Below are 23,451 nucleotides of genomic sequence, written 5' to 3' on the forward strand. Positions count from 1 at the left end.
TGCCACCATAAACACCAGTGTGCAAATGTCTATTCATGTCCCACTTTCAGTTCTTCCAAGTTTATACCTAATAACGGGGTTGCAGAATCATATGGCAACCCCATACTTAGCCTCCTGTGGACCCCCGCACTGCCCTCCAGAGGGGCTGCACCATTCTATTTCCCTACAGTTAATCTTCTCCAGCACTTGTATCTTTCTGTTTATTTTTTGAACAGTTTTATTCACATACCATACAATCCTCCTGGTATAATCACATAGTTTTGCATTCACCACCACAATCTAAATGAGAACATTTCCATTTCTTCCATACAAAAAGAAGAGAAAACAAAGAGAGAGAGAAACAACAATAGCAAGAATCCCATACCCATCCCTTAAATCCCCCTCTTACTGACATTTAGCTTTCGTATATTGCATTTGCCTCAATTAATGAAAGATCACTACAATGTTACTCTTAACCACAGACCCTAGTTTATATTTAATTGTATTATTTCCAAATACCATCTCATTTTTAATATCTTGCAATGGTGACATTCATTTGTCCTCCCTCATGTAAAAACTTTATTTTTTTACATTTAATCACCGTCATTGTTCACCATAGGTTTCGCTAAGTTATACATTACCAGTTTTTATCCCTTATCTTTCCTTCTGGTGTCATACATGTCCCTAGCCTTCCTCTTTCAACCATACTTTCACTTAGCTTTGTTCATTATACTTACAATATTGTGCTACCATCAGATAGTATTTCTGGATCTTTACAATCAATCCTCTTGAACATTCTGTACTCCTTTGGCATCAAATGCCCAGTCTCTACCCTCTTTCTATCTCCTGATAACCTGTGTTCTCAACATGAACTCTCAGAGTTTGTTCATTATAGTTAGTTCATATTAGTGAGACCATATAGTATTTGTCCTTTTGTCTCTGGCTTATTTCTCTCAACATAATGTCCTCAAAGTTCATCCACGTTGTTGCGTGCGTCATGAATATATTCTTAGAACTGCATAATATTTCATCGTATGTATATACCACAGTTTGTTTAGCCACTCATCCATTGATGGACATTTGGACTGTTTCAGTCTCTTGGCAATTGTGAATGCTACTATAAACGTCAGTGTGCAAATGTCCGTTTGTGTCCCTGCTTTCAGTTCTTCCAACTAGATACCTAGTAATGGGATTGCTGGATCATATGGTAATTCTATAGTTAGCTTCCTGAGGATCCACCAAACTGCCTTCTAGAGTGGCTGCACCATTCTACATTCCCACCAACAGTGAATAAGTGTGCCTCTTTCTCCACATCCTCTCCAGCACTTGTCATTTTCTGTTTTTCGTATAATGGCCATTCTGGTAGGTGTGAGATGATATCTCATTGTGGTTTTGATTTGCATTTCCCTAATACCCAGTGAAGTCAAGCATCTTTTCATATGTTTTTGAGCCGTTTGTGTTTCCTCTACAGAAATGTGTCTGTCCATGTCTTTTGCCCATTTTTTAATTGGATTGTTTGTCGTTCTGTTGTTGAGTTGTAGGATTGCTTTATATATTCGGGATGTTAAACCGTTATCTGATATGTGGTTTCCAAATATTGTCTCCCATTGTGTAGGCTGCCTTTTTACCTTTCTGACAAAGTCCTTTGGGATGTACAAAAGTGTTTAATTTTGAGGAGATCCCATTTGTCTATTTGTTTTTTGGTTGCTCGTGCTTTGGGTGTGAGGTCTAGGAAATAACCTCCTATCACAAGATCTTTAAGAAATTGCCCTACATTTTCTCCTAAGAGTCTTATGGTCTTGGCTAATGTTTAAGTCTTTGATCCACTTCAAGTTAATTTTTGTATAAGGTGTGAGATAGGGGTCCTCTTTCATTCTTTTGGATGTGGAAATCCAGTTCTCCAGGCACCATTTTTTGGAGACTGCTCTGTCCCAGTTGAGTTGACTTGACCACCTTATCAAAAATTGATTGTCTGTAGATGAAAGGGTCTACTTCTGAACACTCAACTCAATTCCTCTGGTCAGTACATCTATCTTTATACCAGTATCATGGTGTTTTGACCACTGTAGCTTTGCAATATTCTTTAAAATCAGGTAGTGTGAGACCTCCCATTTCATTTTTCTTTCTCAAGGTATTTGTAGCTATTTGGGCACCCTACCCTTCCAAATAAATTTGGTTATTGGTTTTTCTATTTCTGCAAAGTAAGTTTTTGGGATTTTAATTGGTTTTGCACTGAATCTGTGAAAAATTGGGGTAGAATTGACATCTTAACTATGTTTAGTTTTCCAATTCATGAACACAGTATGTCCTTCTTTTTATTTAGATCTTGGATTTCTTTTAGCAATGTTTTGTAATCTTTCATGTCCTTCATTGGATTTATTCCTAAATATTGGATTCTTTTGGTTGCTATTGTAAATGGAATTTTTTTCTTGATTTCCTCCTTACATTGCTCCTTACTAGTGTATAGAAACACTACTGATTTCTGCATATATCCCACCACTTTGCCATACTCATTTATTAGCTGTAGTAGCTTTGCTGTAGATTTTTTGGGATTTTCTACACATAGAATGTTGTCATCTGCAATTAGTGGATGTTTTACATCTTCCTTTCCAATTTGGATGCCTTTTATTTGTTTTTCTTGCCTAATTGCTGTAGCTAGAACTTTCTGCACAATATCGATTAACAATGGTGACAGTGGGCATGTTTGTTTTGTTCCTGAGCTTAGAAGAAAAGCTTTCCATCTTTCCCTATTGGGTTTGATGTTAGCTGTGGGTTTTTCATATATTCCCTTTGTCATGTTGAGGAATTTCCTTCTATTCGTAACCTTTGAAGTGTTTTCATCAAAAAAGAATGCTAAAACTGAATTTAAAAAGAAAAAAAAGAATGCTGAATTTAGTCAAATGCCTTTTCTTCACCAATTGAGATGATCATGTGGGTTTTCCCCTTTGATTTATTGATGTGGTGAATTACATTGATTGATTTTCTTTTGTTGAACCACCCTTGCACACCTGTGATAAAACCCACTTGATCATGGTGTATAATTCTTTCAGTGTGCTGCTGGATTCAATTTTCAAGTATTTTGTGTAGGATTTTTGCATGTATATTCATTAAAGAGATTGGTCTGTAATTTTCTTTTCTTGTACTATTTTTGTCTGGTTTTGGTATTAGGGTGATGTTGGCTTCATAGAATGAGTTAGGTAACTTTCCTTCCTCTTCAATTTTTTTGAAGAGTTTGAGCAGGATTGGTACTAATTCTTTCTTGAATGCTTGGTAGAATTCACATGTGAAGCCATCTGGTCGTGGACTTTCATTTTTGGGAAGTTTTTAATGACTAATCAGTCTCTTTAATTGTGATTGGTTTGTTGAGGTTTTCTATTTCTCCTCAAGTCAATGTTGGTTGTTCATGTTTTTCTATGAAGTTGTTCATTCCATCTAAGTTGTCTAGTTTTTTAGAATACAGTGCTCATATCTCCATGTACTTTTGATTTGCATTTATAATGTGTAACATTGAGCATATTTTTACATCTAAGAATTTGTGTTTTCTTTTTGTGAATTGTACATTCATATCACTTGCCCATTTTTTCTACTGGAGTTATGATATTTTCATATTTCATATTAGGGTGTTTAGCCCTTTTCCTGTATTGTGAATAGAAATTACTTTTTCCCAATTTGTCATTTGTCTTTGCTTATGTGTGTGTGTATCTATGGTTCTGTGTATCTGTGTTTTTCAAAGGTCCTTTCCTTTATGGCTTTTGGATTTTGAATAAGAAAGACCTTTCTCACTATGAAATTATAAAATAATTGTCCCATGTTTTCTTCCAATATTTTAATGGCATCATTTTTACCTGCAATCATTTTTTTTCATTTTGAATTTATCCTCATGTATGGTTAGTGATGTAAGAGTCAGTGTTATTATTTTCCAGATGTCTTCCAATTATATCCCAACATCATATTCCCCACTGATTTACAATGCCACTTTGATTATATACCATACTTGAATGAATATTTGTATTTGTTTCTGGACCATCCGTCCTGTTCCAAAGGTCTGATTATTCAAATGTCAGAACCATACTGTTTTTAATTTTGAGATCTTATATGTATTTATATCTGATGGATCTAGTCTCTCCTCATTGCTCTTTTTTCCCAGAATTTTTCTCAATGTTCTTGTTTGTTTATTTTTCTATATGTGCTTTAGAATTCCCTTTTGTCTAATCTAGTATTTCCTATTTTTATTGTATCAAATTTATAACTAATTTTATTGAGAATTTACATCTTTTTTATGTTCAATACTGTTATCCAAGAACTCTGAATGCCTTTCCGTTTGTTCAAGTCTTATTTTGCAACCTTTAGAAGTGTTTTAAACTTTTCTTATTATGAGTTTTGTACATTTCTTGTTCAATTCATTCCTAGATATTTTTAATCATATTTTTATTGTAGAATAAAACCTATACACATAGAAGTGATAACATTCCAAATGCAATTTAACAAGTAGTTAGAGAGCAAATTTCAAAGAATGTTACAGGTTACAGTTCCACAGTCTCAGTTATTTCCCTATTGTGAAATATAACATATATTTAAAAAGGGTAATATCTTTCAAAGTATTCTTTAACACAGTTTTATATGACATTTCCAAAAATGTTATGAGTTATAGTACCATAATTTCAGTTATTTCCTTATTGTGAAATATATATACAAAAAGATAATAACTTTAAAATTATAATTTAACAAGTAGCTATAGAGCAAATTTCAAAGGATGCTTTGGGTTACCGTTCCACCATTTCAGTTCTTTCCTTCTAGCTATTCTAATATTCTAGCAACTAAGAAGAAGAAAATTATATAGAGATTCAGTATTCATAATTCTTTGTTAAACTCCATCTTGTCTGTTGCTACCCTTCCTCTAGTTTAATCACTTTCTTGATCTTCAGGGATGTTTAGGCAGTGAGCACCCTAACTTGTTCATGTTGAAAAGAGGTGTCAACATTATGGGAAAAGGGTACACATCTGGTTTATGTTCTTGAAAAGGCTATTGCCTCTGGGTTTTGGGATTTAGCTGGCATAGGAGTTCACTGGAGGATTTAAGTTTCTGAAGAATAAACTTAGTGAATGAAACTTTAAGAGTTTCAGATAGGGACCCTGGTATTCTTTAGGGTTTTTGGGACTACTGTTGACTTGGGCTTATCAGACTGTGGTCATTTGGCATTTCTAGCTGAAGCTTGCATAGGAGTAACCTCCAATATGGCCTCTTCACTCTATTTGCATTCTCTTAGCCACTGAAACCATATTTTGTCGCCTTTATTTTCCCCTTTTGGTCATAAAGGCATTCTCAACCCCTCGATGCCAGGGTCAGGCTTATTCCTGGAATCCATGTCCCACATTGTCAGAAAAACACATTCATTTGAGGGGTCCTGTCCCATGTCAGGGGGAGGTGATGAATTTATTTTTTGGAGTTAGGCTTAGAGAGAGAAAATCCACATTTGAGCAACAAAAGAGAGTCCCTGGAGGTAATTTCTAGGCATAAGTACAGGTGGGTTTATCCTCCTCTTTACAACCGTAAGTTTCACCTGAGCAAACTTCAAGATTGAGGGCTTGACTTATAAAGTAGGGGGTTCCTAAGTTCACATAGCGTATGTTATGTCCACAATAATCCATCCATGTCTCACATTATCATCACTTAGTTGTACAATCCACACCACTCTCCATTTTAATAACAGTTCTCTTGACCCTACACACCTCATAGCTCTTTTCAGCCCTTAATTATTTGTCCCTAGTATTTGTGTGGAACTACTATGGTAGTAGTTCTGTGGATTTGGGGGCCCTATAAAAAATCAGTTAAACAAAATCTGGGGGTCTATTTCCAAACTCTAAATTCAATTCCATTGATCAATATGTCCCTTTGTGCCGATACCATGCTGTTTTTTTTTTCCCTTTTAAAAATTTTTTAATAAGTTTTATTCACACACCACACAATCTGTCCAAAGTGTACAGTCAGTGAGTCTCGGTATAGTCACAGAGTTGTGCTTTCATCACCACAGTCAATTTGGGAACATTCTCCTTGCTCCTTAAAGAAAAACCCCATACCCCTTACACCACTTCCCGCTGCACCCACCCCCCCCCCCCAATTATTGAATCTTGGCCTTGGTGTGGCACCTTTGTAACAATTGATGGAAGAATATCACAATATTACTGTTAACTCTAGTCCATGATTTGCGTTAGTTGTACTTAATCGCTCCCTTTTTACAGTCGAGGACATGGAGGTTTCAAGGTTAAGCATCTGGCACAAGGTAATTTGGCTGGTGAGGAACAGATTTGGGATTCACACTCAGACAGCCTGATGCCAGGCTATCTGATTCTACATTCCCTAACCTGGAGCCACCAGCATGGCTGTGTGTGTGGCATGGCTATGTGTGTGTGTATGTGTGTTAGGGGGTGGGGGTGGGTGTTGCAGGGTGCTCATTTGGTCTCAGTCCTCTCTGTGCCCTAGCAGTAGCTCCCAGCATGGACCACTGTATACTTTTATTACTGCAGTTCCTCTCCTTGTAAGTACATCCTCAAACTTACTGCCCAAAGGCCTTTCTATTCAAGGACCGGGTGCCTTGAAGTGTGACACAGTGAGAGCCCTGTCCCCCATTCCCCACCCTTGCCCCAGGCCCTGGGCCTCAGTTCAGAGGGCTTGGCAGCAACCTGGCTGTCAAAAAGCCGTGAGGCCTGCTGTTTCCCCAGAAGAAACAGGAGACAAGCCTGGGCCAGCTCCGAGGGGGGTGCACAGAGATGCTGGGGAAACTCACAGCCTGGGAGGGCAGAAGGGGGCACAGTCCCCTACATCCAGCCTGGACCTTGAAGAGACAGAGCTGTCTCTAGGCCAGAAGGCTCCCCCATGGGGCTGCATGTCCAGTCAGTGTAGGCTCCGAAGTCCCTGTACCCCAGTAGGGTGTGCTGGTAAACCTCAACCCCATTCGAGCAGCTGCTCAGAGGAGTCGTGTGACACCTCGAGAGGTCATCTTTGGGTTCTTCTGTCACCAGTGGCTTGTGGGAGAAGGGTGATGAGGGAGATCAGAGGGAAAGGGAGATATAAGATGGAGAGAAGGAAAAAGGGGAAAGAGAGACAGTTGGCTCATCCAGGGGCCCCCAGATGATTTTCTCTCCCTCTCCTCTATGGAAACCAACAGGAGTAGAGAAAGCTGCACTGGTTTAAGGAGAGAAAGGGTAGGCGTGTCTTCTAGAACCCAGCCATCAGCTCTCTGCATGTGGGGTCCCCTGGGGGGTGAGCCTGCAGTCTAGCTGGTAACCCCTCCCTGGATCCCCAGTCCAGTGCCAGCTGAGGGAGTGCTGATGGCAGAGGCCACCTCCTGCAAACTCGCCACACATTGAAACCTCGGGCCCTCCGAAGGCAGCCTGCCTGTCTACGGGGTTGAGTCTGGGAACGCCATGCTTGCATCCAAACTAGACCTTTCCCCTCCACTTGCAGTGAACACACCTCACGTGGGCTCCTCTCGAGCCTGTTTCAGAGCGTTTTCTCCCTACATTTTTTTAATTGAGATTGTTCACATTCCATACAATTATCTAAAGATCCAAAATGTACAATCAGTTGCCTATGGTACTGCCATACAGTTCTGCATCCATCACCACAATTAATTTTTTAGAACATTTTCATTACTCCAGAAAAGAAATAAAGACAAAAAAAAAAAGCAAACTCAAATCCTCCCATACCCCTAACCACCACCCTCTCCATTATTGATTCATAATTTTGGTGGAGTATGTTTGTTACTGTTGATGAAAGAATGTTAAAATACTGCTAACTGTAGTATATATTTTGCAATAGGTATTTTTTTCCCTATATGCCCCTCTTATTAACTCCTAGTTATAGTGTCATACATTTGTTCTAGTACATGAGAGAGATTTCTGATATTTGTACAGTTAATCATGGACATTGTCCACCACAAGATTCACTGTTTTATACATTCCCATCTTTTAGCCTCCAACTTTCCTTCTGGTGACATACATGACCCTGAGCTTACCCTTTCTACCACCTTCACACACCATTCAGCACTATTAGTTGTTCTCACAACATGCTCCCATCACCTCTGTCCATTTTCAAACACCTAAGTTCAACCTAGTTAAACATTCTGCTCATAATAAGCAATGCTTCTCATTCTTTAGCCTCGTTCTATATCCTGGTAATTTATATTTCATGTCTATGAGTTTACATATTATAATTAGTTCATAATAGGGAGACCCTGCAGTATTTGTCCTTACGTGACTGACTTATTTCACTCAATACAGTGCCCTCAAGTTTTCTTCATCAACCCATCTTTTTAAGATGGTTTGGTTCACACCCCATACATTGCATCCTAAGTAAACAATTGATGGTTCCCTGTATAGTCACGTATTTATGTATTCACCACCATCACCACTATCTATATAAGGACATCTCCATTTCTTCCAAAAAGGAGGAAGAGTCAAAGAAGTTAGAGAGACAAAAGAAAAAGAAAAAAGAAAGAAAAAAAACATGGCAGCCAAGAAGCAAGAAAAGGAAAGATAGCATTAAACTAAAAGTAGAATAAAGAGTCAGACAGCATCACCAATGCCAAGAGTCCCATACCACTCCATTATGCCCCCTCTTATACACATTTAGCTTTGGTATATTGCCTTTGTTACATTAAAGTAAGCATAATACAGTGTTTCTGTAAATTATAGTCTCTAGTTTGCATGGATTATATTTTCCCCCCAGTCCCACCCTATTTTTAACGCCTTGCAATGTTGACATTCATTTGTCCTCCCTCATGTAAAAACATATGTTCTGCTTTGCTAAGGCTACCGGAATGCAAAACACCAGAGACGGATTGGCTTTTATAAAAGGGGGTTTATTTGGTTACACAGTTACAGTCTTAAGGCCATAAAGTGTCCAAGGTAACACATCAGCAATTGGGTACCTTCACTGGAGGATGGCCAATGGTGTCCAGAAAACCTCTGTTAGCTGGGAAGGCACGTGGCTGGTGTCTGCTCCAAAGTTCTGGTTTCAAAATGGCTTTCTCCCAGGATGTTCCTCTCTAGGCTGCAGTTCCTCAAAAATGTCACTCAGTTGCTCTTGGGGTATTTGTCCTCTCTTAGCTTCTCCGGAGCAAGAGTCTGCCTTCAACTGCCGTCTTCAAACTGTCTCTCATCTGCAGCTCCTCTTCTCAGCTCCTGTGCATTCTTTGAAGTGTCCCTCTTGGCTGTAGCAAGCTCACTCCTTCTGTCTGAGCTTATATACTGCTCCAGTAATCAAGGCCCATGCTGAATGGGCAGGGCCACGCCTCCATGGAAATTATCTCATCAGAGTTATCACTTACAGTTCGGTGGGTCACGTCTCCATGGAAACATTCAAAGGATTCCAATCTAATCAGCACTAAAACATCTGCCTCACAAGATTCCATCAAAGAATATTGCTTTCTCTGGGGGACATAATACATTCAAACTGGCACGACATATTTGTACATTTTATCACAATTGTTGAGCACTCTAGGTTTCACTGAGTTATACAGTCCCGGTCTTTTGTTTCCTCTTTCCCTCTGGTATCCCACATGCTCCTAACCTTCCTCTTTCAGCCATACTTACAGTCATCTTTGTTCAGTGTACTTACATTACTGTGCTACCATCACCCACAGTTGTGTTCCAAGCTTCTCACTTCTGTCTTTTCCTATCTGTCTGTAGTGCTCCCTTTAGTATTTTCTTTAGAGCAGGTATCTTGTTCACAAACTGTCATTGTCTGTTTGTCAGAGAATATTTTAAGCTCTCCCTCATATTTGAAGGACAGTTTTCCTGGATATAGGATTCTTGGTTGGTGGTTTTTCTCTTTGAGTATCTTAAATATATCACACCACTTCCTTCTTGCCTCCATGGTTTCTACTGAGAAATCCGCACATAGTCTTAACAAGTTTCCTTTGTATGTGATGGATTGCTTTTCTCTTGCTGCTTTCAGGATTCTCTCTTTTTCTTTGATGTTTGATAATCTAATTATTAAGTGTCTTGGCGTAGGCCTATTCAGATCAATTCTGTTTGGGTATGCTGCGCTTCTTGGATCCGTAATTTTATGTCTTTCATAAGAGATGGGAAATTTTTGTTGATTATATCATGTATTATTGCTTCTCCCCCTTTTCCCTTCTCTACTCCTTCTGGGACACCCATGACATATACAGTCATGTGTTTCATGTTGTCATTCAATTCCCTGGGACGTTGCTCATATTTTTCCATTCTTTTTCCTATCTGTTCTTTTGTGTGTAGGATTTCAGGTGCCTTGTTCTACAGTTCCTGAGTGTTTTCTTCTGTCTCTTGAGATCTGCTGTTGTATGTTTCCATTGTGTCTTTCATCTCTCGTGTTGTGCCTTTCATTTCCATAGATTCTGACAGTAGTTTTTTTGAACTTTCAATTTCTACCTTATTTTCACTCAGTGTTTTCATTATATACTTCATCTCTTTTGCCATATCTTCCCTAAACTTTTTGAATTGATTTAGCATTAGCTATTTCAATTCCTATATCTCAGTTGAAGCATAATTTTGTTCCTTTGACTGGGTCATAACTTTATTTTTCTTAGTGTAGGTTGTAGTTTTCTGTTGTCTAGGCATCTGGTTTCCTTGGTTACCCCAATCAGGTATTCCCAGACCAGAATGGGCTTGGATCTCAGAGGGGGCAATATTCAGTATCAGGTTTCCTTGAGGGTGTGTCTTAGAAGATTGATGTGCCCTGTGAGGCCTCAAGCCACTGTGCTTTTCCTAACATGCCCAGAAGGTGGTGCCTGTCAGCCTGTCATTCCTGTCTGTTGTAAGGAGGTGTGGCTCCTTTGGTCCTTAGTTTCTGTTTAGATTGTTTTCCCCCAGGCTCTGGGATCTGGTTCTGAATGGGACACCAGTAGTAGGGCTGGCCACCACCTCCTTCCTCTTAGGGAAGACACACCCCCTAGGGAGTTTTCATCAGCATTTAAATAGGCTCTTTGTTTCTCTGACTCTGCTATCTCCATCCTTGTCTGGGTCAGAGAGCTGTGAACTGAAAATGGCTGTGGCTTTCTCCACTGAGCCACCCAGGTTGAGAGAGAGAAAGGGACAGAAAGCCCCCCTTCAGGGTCACCCTAAGGTCCCCCCAGCTTCACCTGCCAGCCAGAGATAGCACCTAGTCCTCTGGGATCCCCCTCCTGGCACAGAGAAGTCCTCCGGCTCTTTAAGGTGAGTCATCACTAAAAGCCTCTGTCTGCTTGTTGGGAATTTGTAGCTTGTATTGAGTGGTCCATGTTTGTTAATTAAAAACCCAGTTGGAGCTGGACTGAGGTATATTCGCTTGTTCATAGAGTGCTGCTCTCTGTCACAGTGAGGTTTTGCAGTTCAGGCTGCTGTGGGTGGTGGGGGCTCCTGGCTTGGATCCGCAGTCTTTACTTACAGATTTTATGCTGTGATCTCAGGCATTCCTCTCAGTCCAGGTTGGTGTATGATGTGTGGAGACTCACAGTTGTCCTCCAGTTGTTATTCCAGATTATTTACTAGTTGTTTCTGGTTGTTTGTTAGTTGTTCCAGGGGGACTAACTAACTTCCACTCCTCTCTATGCCACCATCTTCCAGACTCAATACCATGCTCTTTTGACCACTGTGGCTTTATAGTAGGCTTCAAAGTCTGGAAGTATATCTTCCCACTTCATTCTTCTTTTTTAGCATGTTTTTGGCTCTCTGAGGCCCCTTTCCCTTACAAATAAATTTGGTAACTAACTTTTCCAAGTCTTCAATGTAGGTTGTTGGAATTTTGATTTGAATTGCATTAAATCTACAATTTGGGTAGAACTGACACCTGAACAATATTTAGTCTTCCTATCCATGAGCACAGAATATTTTTCCACCTATTTAGGGCCTTTTTAAAAATTTCTTTTAGTAATGTTTTGTAATTTTCTGTATTGAGGCTTTTACATCCTTGGTTAAGATTACTCCCAGATACTTGAATTTTTTAGTTGCTATTGTGAGTGGAATTTTTTTCTTGCCTCTTCAGTTAAATCATTGCTAGTGTTTAGGATCATTATGGTTTATGTGCATTAATCTGATATCCCACCACTGCTGAATTTTTTTATTAGCCCAAGTAGCTTTGTTGTCGAATTCTCAGGATTTTCCTAACATAAGAGCATATCATCTGCAAATAATGCCAGTTTTACTTCTTCCTTTCCAATTTGGGTACCTTTTATTTCTTTGTCTTCTCAAATTGCTCTGACTAGAACTTCCAGCACAATGTTGAATAATAGAGGTGACAGTGGGCATCCTTATCTCTTTCCTGATCATAGAGGGGAGGCTTTCAGGCTCTCAGTGTTGAGTATTATGCTGGCTGTCGGTTTTTCATATATGCCCTTTATCGTATTGAGGAAGATTACCTCATTTCTTACCTTCTGAAGTGTTTTTTATAAAAAAGGGATGTTGAATTTTGTGAAGGCTTTTTCAGTATCTATTGAGATGATCATTTGATTTTTCTCTTTTGATTTGTTAATGTGTTATATTACATTAATTGATTTTCTTTTGTTGAATCAGCCTTGCATGCCTGGAATGAACCCCACTTGTGCCTTTGGATTCGATTTGTAAGTATTTCATTTAGGATTTTGCATTTATTTTCCTTTTTTGCAGTACCTTTATCTTGTTTTGGTATCAGAGTGATGTTAGCGTCATAAAATGAGTTAGGTAGTATACTGGTTTGTATATATTATGTCCCCCAGAAAAAAGCCATATTCTTTAATCCAATCTTTTGGGATATTGGGATTAGGTTGTTTCCATGGAGATGTGACCCACCCAACTGTGAGTGACACTTTTGGTTAGGGTGTGACCTTTGAATGTTTCCATGGAAATGTGGCCCTGCCCATTAGCGTGGGCCTTGCTTAGTTCACTGGAGCCCTATAAAAGCTCAGACAGAAGGAGTTCACTGCTAGCTGCAGCTGAGAGACATATTTTGAAGACAGCTGTTGGAAGCTGACACTGACATTTTGAAGAATGCCATTTTGAAATGCAACCTGGAAGCAAGCAGATGCCAGCCACATGCCTTCCCCACTGACAGAGGTTTTCAGGATACCAATGGCCTTTCTCCAGTGAAGGTACCCTTTGTTGATGCCTTACCTTGGACACTTTATGGCCTTAAGACTGTAACTTTTAACCAAATAAACCCCCTTTTTAAAAGCCAATCCATTTCTTGTATTTTGCAATCTGGAAGCATTAACAAACTGGAACAGGTAGTGTTCCTTTTTCTTCAGTTTTTTGAAAGAGTTTGAGCAGGAATGGTGTCAATTCTTTTTGGAAATTTTGGTAAAATTCCCCTGTGATCCATCTGGCCCTGGGTTTCTATTTGTAGGTAGATTTTTCATGACTGATTGGATCACTTTGCTTGTGATTGTTTTGTTGTGGTCTTCTCTTTTTTCCATGGGTCAGTCTATGTTATTCATATGTTTACAGGAAATTGTCCATTTCGTTTAAATTGTCTAGCTTGTTGGCATATAGTTGTTCATAGTATCGTTTTTTTTGAAATCCTGCTTCTTTTTTTTCAATCTTCATTTTATTGAGATATATTCACATACCACACAGTCATACAAAACAAATTGTACATTCGATTGTTCACAGTACCATTACATAGTTGTACATTGATCACCTAAATCAATCCCTGACACCTTCCTTAGCACACACACAAAAATAACAAGAATAATAATTAAAGTGAAAAAGAGCAATTGAAGTAAAAAAGAACACTGGGTACCTTTGTCTGTTTGTTTGTTTGTTTCCTTCCCCTATTTTTCTACTCATCCATCCATAAACTAGACAAAGTGGAGTGTGGTCCTTGTGGCTTTCCCAATCCCATTGTCACCCCTCATAAGCTACATTATTATACAATTGTCTTCGAGATTCATGGGTTCTGGGTTGTAGTTTGATAGTTTCAGGTATCCACCACCAGCTACCCCCAATTCTTTAGAACCTAAAAAGGGTTGTCTAAAGTGTGTGTAAGAGTGCCCACCAGAGTGACCTCTCGGCTCCTTTTGGAATCTCTCTGCCACTGAAGCTTATTTCATTTCCTTTCACATCCCCCTTTTGGTCAAGAAGATGTTCTCCGTCCCACGATGCCAGGTCTACATTCCTCCCAGGGAGTCATATTCCACGTTGCCAGGGAGATTCACTCCCCTGGGTGTCTGATCCCACGTAGTGGGGAGGGCAGTGATTTCACCTTTCAAGTTGTCTTAGGTAGAGAGAGAGGGCCACATCTGAGCAACAAAGAGGCATTCGGGAGGAGGCTCTTAGGCACAACCATAGGGAGGCCTAGCCTCTCCTTTGCAGCAACCGTCTTCCCAAGGGTAAAACCTATGGTAGAGGGCTCAACCCATCAAACCACCAGTTCCCTATGTCTGTGGTCATGTTAGCAACCATCGAGGTGGGGTAGGCCAATACCCTTGCATTCTCCACAGGCTCCTCAAGGGGGCACTACATATTTTTTTCTTTGTTTTTTTTTTTTTTAACTTTTTTTTCTTTTTTAAATCAACTGTATAAAAAAAATTAAAAAAAAAACATACAATAAAAGAACATTTCAAAGACACCATAACAAGGGAGTAAGAAAAAGACAACTAACCTAAGATAACTGCTTTACTTCCAACCTGTTCCTACTTTACCCCAAGAAAGTTACCTAATATAGCAACATTTCTGTGAACTTGTTCCTACTATATCCATCAGAAATTAACAGACCATAGTCATTCCTGGGCATCCCCAGAACGTTAAATAGCTTATCTGTTCTTCTTGGATTATTGTTCCCCCTTCCTTAATTGCTCCCTATTGCTAGTTCCCCTACATTCTACATTATAAACCATTTGTTTTACATTTTTCAAAGTTCACATTAGTGGTAGCATATAATATTTCTCTTTTTGTGCCTGGCTTATTTCGCTCAGCATCACGTCTTCAAGGTTCATCCATGTTGTCGTACGTTTCACGAGATCCTTCCTTCTTACTGCCGCGTAGTATTCCATCGTGTGTATATACCATATTTTATTTATCCACTCATCTGTTGAAGGACATTTGGGTTGTTTCCATCTCTTGGCAATTGTGAATAATGCTGCTTTGAACACTGGCGTGCAGATATCTGTTCGTGTCACTGCTTTCCGATCTTCCGGGTATATACCGAGAAGTGCAATCGCTGGATCGAATGGTAACTCTATATCTAGTTTTCTAAGGAACTGCCAGACTGACTTCCAGAGTGGCTGAACCATTATACAGTCCCACCAACAATGAGTAAGAGTTCCAATTTCTCCACATCCCCTCCAGCATTTGTAGTTTCCTGTTTGTTTAATGGCAGCCATTCTAATCGGTGTTAGATGGTATCTCATTGAGGTCTTAATTTGCATCTCTCTAATAGCTAGGGAAGCTGAACATTTTTTCATGTGTTTCTTGGCCATTTGTATTTCCTCTTCAGAGAACTGTCTTTTCATATCTTTTGCCCATTTTATAATTGGGCTGTCTGTACTATTGTCATTGAGTTGTAGGATTTCTTTATATAAGCAAGATATCAGTCTTTTGTCAGATACATGGTTTCCAAAAATTTTTTCCCTTTGAGTTGGCTGCCTCTTTACCTTTTTGAGAAATTCCTTTGAGGTGCAGAAACTTCTAAGCTTGAGGAGTTCCCATTTATCTATTTTTTCTTTTGTTGCTTGTGCTTTGGGTGTAAAGTCTATGAAGTGGCCGCCTAATACAAGGTCTTGAAGATGTTTTCCTACATTATCTTCTAGGAGTTTTTTTTTTTTTTAAAACAAAAAAAGCAATCATTTATTATTTGGGACTCAGGTTATTAGACATTAATTTAAAAATACTACAACTTTACCCTTTATAGAGGCTAGAAACATAATTCAAATTTTCATAAAGATATATTAAATTAAAACCACTTCAGACAATTCAAGATCTCATTGACAGTTCATTTAAGATGACAGTTTTGCTATTGTTTTACTGTTCCCACAAGATATAATCTTTTCTCAATTTCATTAGAAGATTATGGACTTGTTTTGGAGGAAGGCTGCTGTTTTTCTGTGGAGGGTTAGTGTCATGCAAACATTTTCTGGGACTATTTTTTATGTTCTTTGATCTTTTAGGGTTGCTGTCTTCTTGCCGAATACCTGAAGCTTCATTCATCTTTAAGTTTTTAACTTTGTGCTGCAGTTTACAGACACTGTCTTGATGCTTCTTCAGTTTGGAAATTTGTTCTTCTTTAATTTCCATTTTCTTGGCTAAATGCTCTAGTTCACATTCTATATCTTCACAGACTGAATGGCTCTCAGTTTCCTTCATTTGATTCAATATTTCTTGATGCTCCATATTCATTTGGTCCAGCTCATCTTGCATTGCCATCAAAACTTCAGACAAATTATCACAAATGGAAATGGACATTTCTGAGTCAGGAGTTACAGCTTTACATTGGGAAGGTCTTCTACTAGGCCTACAGCGACATCTAGGTTCAGTAACTTCAGACCGCTTTGGAAGGGCGCGTTGGTCACAATGTTGCATTATCTTTGAAGATTTCTTCATTTCCTTAGAGTATTTTGGTTTTGAAATGGAAGACATTAAAATTCTATTGATTTCAAGTCCAGTTTGAAGCTCAGAAGCTTTGTCTTGAAATAGTTTACGCTGATGTTCTTCTTCCTTAAGTTTTTCCTCTAAATGTTTAATCTTGTCCTCAGCAGTTTTCTGAGTCGTTGTAAGTCTAAAACATTCTTTTTCTAAGACATCAAGCTTTTCAAGTTTTGCATGCAGCATCATATGATCTTGTTCTTTTTCCCTTTGAAGCTGAGCCTGTTGTTCTAGGACCATATTCTTCTCTCGCTCTGCATTAAGAACCATTCTATTTGTATATTCTAGTTGCTTTTCTAGAAGAATACAGCGAGACTGGGCTGAGTTTAGCTGTATACTTATATCTTTTTTCTGCTTTATCAGTTCTTGGTGTGCCAGATTTCTCTCATTTGTTTCATTCTCCAAGGCCTTCTTATACTGTGAAGCTTCTCTGGAAAGAATGTTCAGGTTATCTTCAGATTGTGTTCTCTCTAATTCTAAACGATGAATCTTGTCCTGAAGAGTTTTTAGAGCTAAAAAATGAGCTTGGCTATTTGGACTATGAGGCATTTTAGGGGAGGTTACTTCTAGGTTCACAGGATGGCAATTCTGCGATGATTCATACTGGGTGACTGATGGAACAAACATTCTTTCTGGAGGTTTAAGATAGCTTCCTACTACACTATTCATTAATTCAAAATCCATTAAAGATTTCGCTGATCTCAGCAGTTCCACGTTTTCATGAGTGTTGTATGAAGTATGCCCAAAGTCAGATTGCTCTGTGGTGTCCAGTCCACGCAGTTCCTGGCTTTCTACCTACTTTCCTGGAGGAGTAACTAAAACATACAGCTCACCAGTCCGCCATCTTGCCCCGCCTCTCATCTTCTAGGAGTTTTATGGTACTTTCTTTTATATTGAGATCTTTGGTCCATTTTGAGTTAATTTTTGTGTAGGGGGTGAGGTAGGGGTCCTCTTTCATTCTTTTGGATATGGATATCCAACTCTCCCAGCCCCATTTGTTGAAAAGACCATTATGACTCAGTTCAGTGACTTTGGGGGCCTTATCAAAGATCAGTCGGCCATAGATCTGAGGGTCTATCTCTGAATTCTCAATTCGATTCCATTGATCTATATGTCTATCTTTGTGCCAGTACCATGCTGTTTTGGCAACTGTGGCTTTATAATAAACTTCAAAGTCAGGGAGTGTAAGTCCTCCCACTTGGTTTTTCTTTTTTAGAGTGTCTTTAGCAATTCGAGGCATCTTCCCTTTCCAAATAAATTTGATAACTAGCTTTTCCAAGTCTGCAAAGTAGGTTGTTGGAATTTTGATTGGGATTGCATTGAATCTGTAGATGAGTTTGGGTAGAATTGACATCTTAATGACATTTAGCCTTCCTATCCATGAACATGGAATATTTTTCCATCTTTTAAGGTCCCCTTCTATTTCTTTTAGTAGAGTTATGTAGTTTTCTTTGTATAGGTCTTTTACATCTTTGGTTAAGTTTATTCCTAGGTACTTGATTTTTTTAGTTGCTATTGAAAATGGTATCTTTTTCTTGAGTGTCTCTTCAGGTTGTTCATTTCTAGCATATAGAAACATTACTGACTTATGTGCATTAATCTTGTATCCCACTACTTGGCTAAATTTGTTTATTAGCTCTAGTAGCTGTATCGTCGATTTCTCGGGGGTTTCCACATATAAGACCATATCATCTGCAAACAATGACAGTTTTACTTCTTCTTTTCCAATTTGGATGCCTTTTATTTCTTTGTCTTGCCGGATTGCCCTGGCTAGCACTTCCAGTACAATGTTGAATAACAGTGGTGACAGTGGGCATCCTTGTCTTGTTCCTGATCTTAGAGGGAAGGCTTTCAGTCTCTCACCATTGAGTACTATGCTGGCTGTGGGTTTTTCGTATATGCTCTTTATCATATTGAGGAAGTTTCCTTCAATTCCTACCTTTTGAAGTGTTTTTATCAAAAAGGGATGCTGGATTTTGTCAAATGCTTTTTCAGCATCTATTGAGATGATCATTTGATTTTTCCCTTTCGAATTTTTAATGTGTTGTAATAGATTGATTGATTTTCTTATGTTGAACCATCCTTGCATGCCTGGAATGAACCCCACTTGGTCATGGTGTATGATTTTTTTAATGTGTCTTTGGATTCGATTTGCAAGTATTTTGTTGAGGATTTTTGTATCTATATTCATTAGGGAGATTGGCTGGTAGTTTTCCTTTTTTGTAGCATCTTTGCCTGGTTTTGGTATTAGATTGATGTTAGCTTCATAAAATGAGTTAGGTAGTGTTCCATTTTCTTCAATGTTTTGAAAGAGTTTGAGTAAGATTGGTGTCAGTTCTTTCTGGAAAGTTTGGTAGAATTCCCCTGTGAAGCCATCTGTCCCTGGGCATTTATTTGTGGGAAGATTTTTGATGACTGATTGGATCTCTTTGCTTGTGATGGGTTGATTGAGGTCTTCTATTTCTTCTCTGGTCAGTCTAGGTTGTTCATATGTTTCCAGGAAATTGTCCATTTCCTCTACATTATCCAGTTTGTTGCCATACAGTTGTTCATAGTATCCTCTTATAATTTTTTTAATCTCTTCAGGATCTGCAGTTATGTCACCTTTTTCATTCATTATTTTGTTTATATGGGTCTTTCTCTCTTTTTGATTTTGTCAGTCTAGCTAGGGGCTTGTCAATCTTGTTGATCTTCTCAAAGAACCAACTTTTGGTGATATTTATCCTCTCTATTGTTTTTTTGTTCTCTATGTCATTTATTTCTGCTTTAATCCTTGTTATTTCTTTTCTTGTACTTGGTTTAGGATTGGTTTGCTGTTCATTTTCTAGCTTCTTCAGTTGATCCATTAGTTCTTTGATTTTGGCTCTTTCTTCCTTTTTAATATATGCGTTTAGTGCTATAAATTTCCCCCTCAGCACTGCTTTTGCTGCATCCTATAGGTTTTGGTATGTTGTGTTCTCATTTTCATTCATCTCTATATATTTAGCAATTTCTCTTGCTATTTCTTCTTTAACCCACTGATTGTTTAGGAGTGTGTTGTTTAACCTCCATGTATTTGTGAATTTTCTAAGTCTCTGATGGCTATTGACTTCTAATTGTATTCCATTGTGGTCAGAGAATGTGCTTTGAATAATTTCTATCTTTTTAAATGTATTGAGACTTGTTTTATGTCCCAGCATATGATCTATTCTGGGGAAAGTTCCGTGAGCACTAGAAAAGTATGTGTATCCTGGTGATTTGGGATGTAATGTTCTGTATATGTCTGTTAAATCTAATTCATTTATCAGATTGTTTATATTTTCAATTTCCTTATTGGTCTTCTGTCTGGTTGATCTATCTATAGGAGAGAGTGATGTGTTGAAGTCTCCCACAATTATTGTGGAGACATCAATTGCTTCCTTTAGTTTTGCCAGTGTTTCTCTCATGTATTTTGTGACACCTTGATTGGTTGCATAGACATTTATGATTGTTATTTCTTCTTGTTGAATTGCCCCTTTTATTAGTATGTAGTGGCCTTCTTTGTCTCTCAAAACATCCCTGCATTTGAAGTCTATTTTATCTGAGATTAATATTGCTACACCTGCTTTCTTTTGGCTGTAGCTTGCATGAAATATTTTTTTCCATCCTTTCACTTTCAATTTCTTTGTGTCCCTGTGTCTAAGATGAGTCCCTTTTATGCAACATATTGATGGTTCATTTTTTTTTGATCCATTCTGCGAATCTATATCTTTTAATTGGGGAGTTTAATCCATTTACCTTCAACGTTTTAACCGTGAAGGCATTTCTTGAATCAGCCATCTTATCCTTTGGTTTATGTTTGTCATATATATTTTTCCCCTCTCTCTATTAATATCCTTTATTGTACCCATACCGAATCTCTTTAGTACTGAACCTTTCTCCAAGTCTCTCTGTCCTTTCTTTGTTTCTCTGTGTGTAGGGCTCCCTTTAGTATCTCCAGTAGGGCAGGTCTCTTGTTTGCAAATTCTCTCAGCATTTGTTTGTCTGTGAAAAATTTAAGCTCTCCCTCAAATTTGAAGGAGAGCTTTGCTGGATAAAGTGTTCTTGGTTGGAAATTTTTCTCACTCAGAATTTTAAATATATCGTGCCACTGCCTTCTTGCCTCTATGTTGGCTGCTGAGTAGTCACTACTTAGTCTTATGCTGTTTCCTTTGTATGTGGTGAATTGCTTTTCTCTTGCTGCTTTCAGAAGTTGCTCCTTCTCTTCCATGTTTGACAGTGTGATCAGAATATGTCTCGGAGTGGGTTTATTTGGATTTATTCTGTTTGGAGTTCGCTGAGCATTTATGATTTGTGTATTTATGTTGTTTAGAAGATTTGGGAAGTTTTCCCCAACAATTTCTTTGAATACTCTTCCTAGACTTTAACCTTTTCTTCCCCTTCTGGGACACCAATGAGTCTTATATTAGGACGTTTTATATTATCTATCATATCCCTGAGGTCCGTTTCGATTTTTTCAATTTTTTTCCCCATTCTTTCTTTTATGCTTTCATTTTCCATTCTGTCATCTTCCAGGTCACTGATTCATTGTTCAAGTTCCTCTAGTCTTGTACTATGAGTGTCCAGAATCTTTTTAATTTAGTCAACAGTTTCTTTAATTTCCATAAGATCATCTATTTTTTTATTTAGTCTTGCAATGTCTTCTTTATGCTCTTCTAGGGTCTTCTTGATATCCTTTGTATTCTGTACTATGGTCTCATTGTTCATCTTTAGTTCTTTGAGTAGCTGCTCTAGGTGATGCGTCTCTTCTGGTCTTTTGATTTGGGTGCTTGGGCTTGGGTTATCCATATCGTCTGGTTTTTTCATATGCTTTATAATTTTCTGTTGTTTTTGGCCTCGTGGCATTTGCTGAACTTGATAGGGTTCTTTTAGGATTTGTAGACCAATTGAAGTCCTTATCTCTAATTTATCAGATCTACAGCTTCGTGGAGTACACTTTCTGTAACTAACCAGCAGGTGGCGTCCACGAGCCACCTGTTCTCCACAAGCCAATTCTCCCCTGCTTTGCCTTTGCGGTGAGTGGGGGAGTGAGCCTTGTGGGGTCCAATTGGTGTACCAAGGTTGCGTGTGTAGTTGGTGTTGCCCGCCCTGTATATGGGGCTTGTTTCTGGGCAGTCAGGGAGGGGGGAGTGGCTCTAACAATCAAATCTCCCTGGTGATCCTGGAGTTTTAAAGCTGCTGCAATAGTCTAATCCTTCAGTTCAGTCCTGCCACAGTTTATCTCTGCCACTGACCAACAAGTCCTTGGTATTGGCGTATGGCTCCTGAGACTTGCGAGTGGGTCCCTCTTCCAGGCCGTGCACCCCCTGGTCCTCTGTTGAGGGATGACTGTGCTATGTCACAGGTGAGTGCCGTCCCCCCAGGTCGGTTCTGGGCTGCTGGGCTATGCAGTGAGTCTCCCTGTCTGCTGAAATGATGGCTGAATGGGGCTTTGTTAATTCACACTGCTCCACCTTCCCAACTCTGGGACAATCAGCTGAGGTTGCAGGAAAGGCTAATGTCCATGCCCAGTTTTGTAGTGTGTGCCTGTTATTTGAAGCACTTCCATCACACTGGGTTGTCTGGGGCAGCTCTGGGCTATGGGGCTGGCGATGGGGAGGAGTGTTTCCTGTCCACCAGGATGATGGCTGTGAGCGGACACCCCCCTTTTCTTGGGAAGTTGTGGTGTTTAGTGAATTTTCTCAGCCACTGGATTATTGCCTTTTGTCTCAGAGCTCTCTTAGTTGTGCTCTTGTCTTGACCTGCCCAAATTGCAAGTCTTTGAAGCTTTCTGTATTGGGCTTCTTAGAGTAATTGTTTTAGAAAAAAGAGAAAAGGATTGAAAAAAAAAAAAAAGGGCCCTCCTCAGATCTAATGGGTTATTGAAATGCTAAGAGACAAAGCAATTAGGGCCATTAAGGAAAGGTCCACAGGGCAGAGAGATCAGCTTTTCTTCAGGATTTGCATATGAGCCTCAGGGCTTGAGCTCTGCCCTTCCCCTTTCTATGTTCACCAGAACTCCAAAAATCCTCCGCTTTTGTTTTGGAGTTTTTCGTGCTGTTTTTTCTATGTCTGTCTCCTCTCTGCTGGGCTGGCTGCTCTCAGATTCTCTCGTGTCTGGTCTCAGTCTATCTATGGTTGGAGTTTGGATCAGTAGAATGAGTTTCTGATAAGGGGTGCCACTGCAGTTCTCCCTTCTCCTTCCCGGAGCTGACAGCCCCTCCTCCCACGGGACTGAGCCTGGCAGGGAGGGGTGCGGGTCCCCTGGCCACAAAAACTTACATATTTCGCTGATCTCAGCGGTTCCACGTTTTCATGAGTGTTGTATGAAGTATGCCCAAAGTCAGATTGCTCTGTGGTGTCCAGTCCACGCAGTTCCTGGCTTTCTACCTACTTTCCTGGAGGAGTAATTAAAACATACAGCTCACCAGTCTGCCATCTTGCCCCGCCTCCATTGTATCCTCTTATGATTTTTTTTTTTAATTTCTTCAGCATCCATAGTAATTATCCCTTCTCATTTCTGTTTCTGTTTGTTTGGTTGTTCTCTCTTATTTTGTCAGTCTAGCTAAGTGTCTGTGAATCTTTTTGATCTTCTCAAAGTAGCAACTTGTAGTTTCATTTATTCTATTGTTTTTTGTTCTCTAGTTCATTTATTTTTGGTTCAGTTTTTATTTCTTTTCTTCTACTTGCTTTGGGGTGAGTTTGCTGATCATTCTCTAGCCTCTTTGGTTTAGTTAGGTCTTTAATTTTAGGTCTTTCTTGGTTTTTGATATATGTATTTCAAGTTATTAGTTTCCCTCCCAGCACCACCTTCGCTGCGTTTCAATGTTTTTGATATGTTGTGTTCTGGTCTTCATTCATCTCTTCATATTTAACGATTTCTCTTGCAATTTCTTCTTT

General features: G+C 39.1%; 2 protein-coding genes across 7 annotated transcripts in view; one reads left to right on the forward strand and one right to left on the reverse strand.

The window, feature by feature from the left end:
* The window catches only part of COL4A5 (collagen type IV alpha 5 chain), a 414,777-nt gene that overhangs the window by 155,485 nt on the left and 235,841 nt on the right, over positions 1-23,451 (forward strand). The gene's annotated exons all lie outside the window — the stretch shown is intronic.
* Positions 15,759-17,238, reverse strand: LOC119522690 (centrosomal protein CEP57L1-like). Its single transcript, XM_037821244.1, has one exon. It carries the CDS (start codon positions 17,236-17,238, stop codon positions 15,934-15,936), a length of 1,305 nt encoding a protein of 434 aa, XP_037677172.1. The 3' UTR covers positions 15,759-15,933.

Source organism: Choloepus didactylus, chromosome X (genome assembly GCF_015220235.1).
Source record: "Choloepus didactylus isolate mChoDid1 chromosome X, mChoDid1.pri, whole genome shotgun sequence".
Classification (NCBI taxonomy): domain Eukaryota; kingdom Metazoa; phylum Chordata; class Mammalia; order Pilosa; family Megalonychidae; genus Choloepus; species Choloepus didactylus.

Coding starts and splice junctions, on each gene's coding strand:
- LOC119522690 (XM_037821244.1), bottom strand. CDS start 17,238: ATGGATTTTGAATTAATGAATAGTGTAGTAGGAAGCTATCTTAAACCT.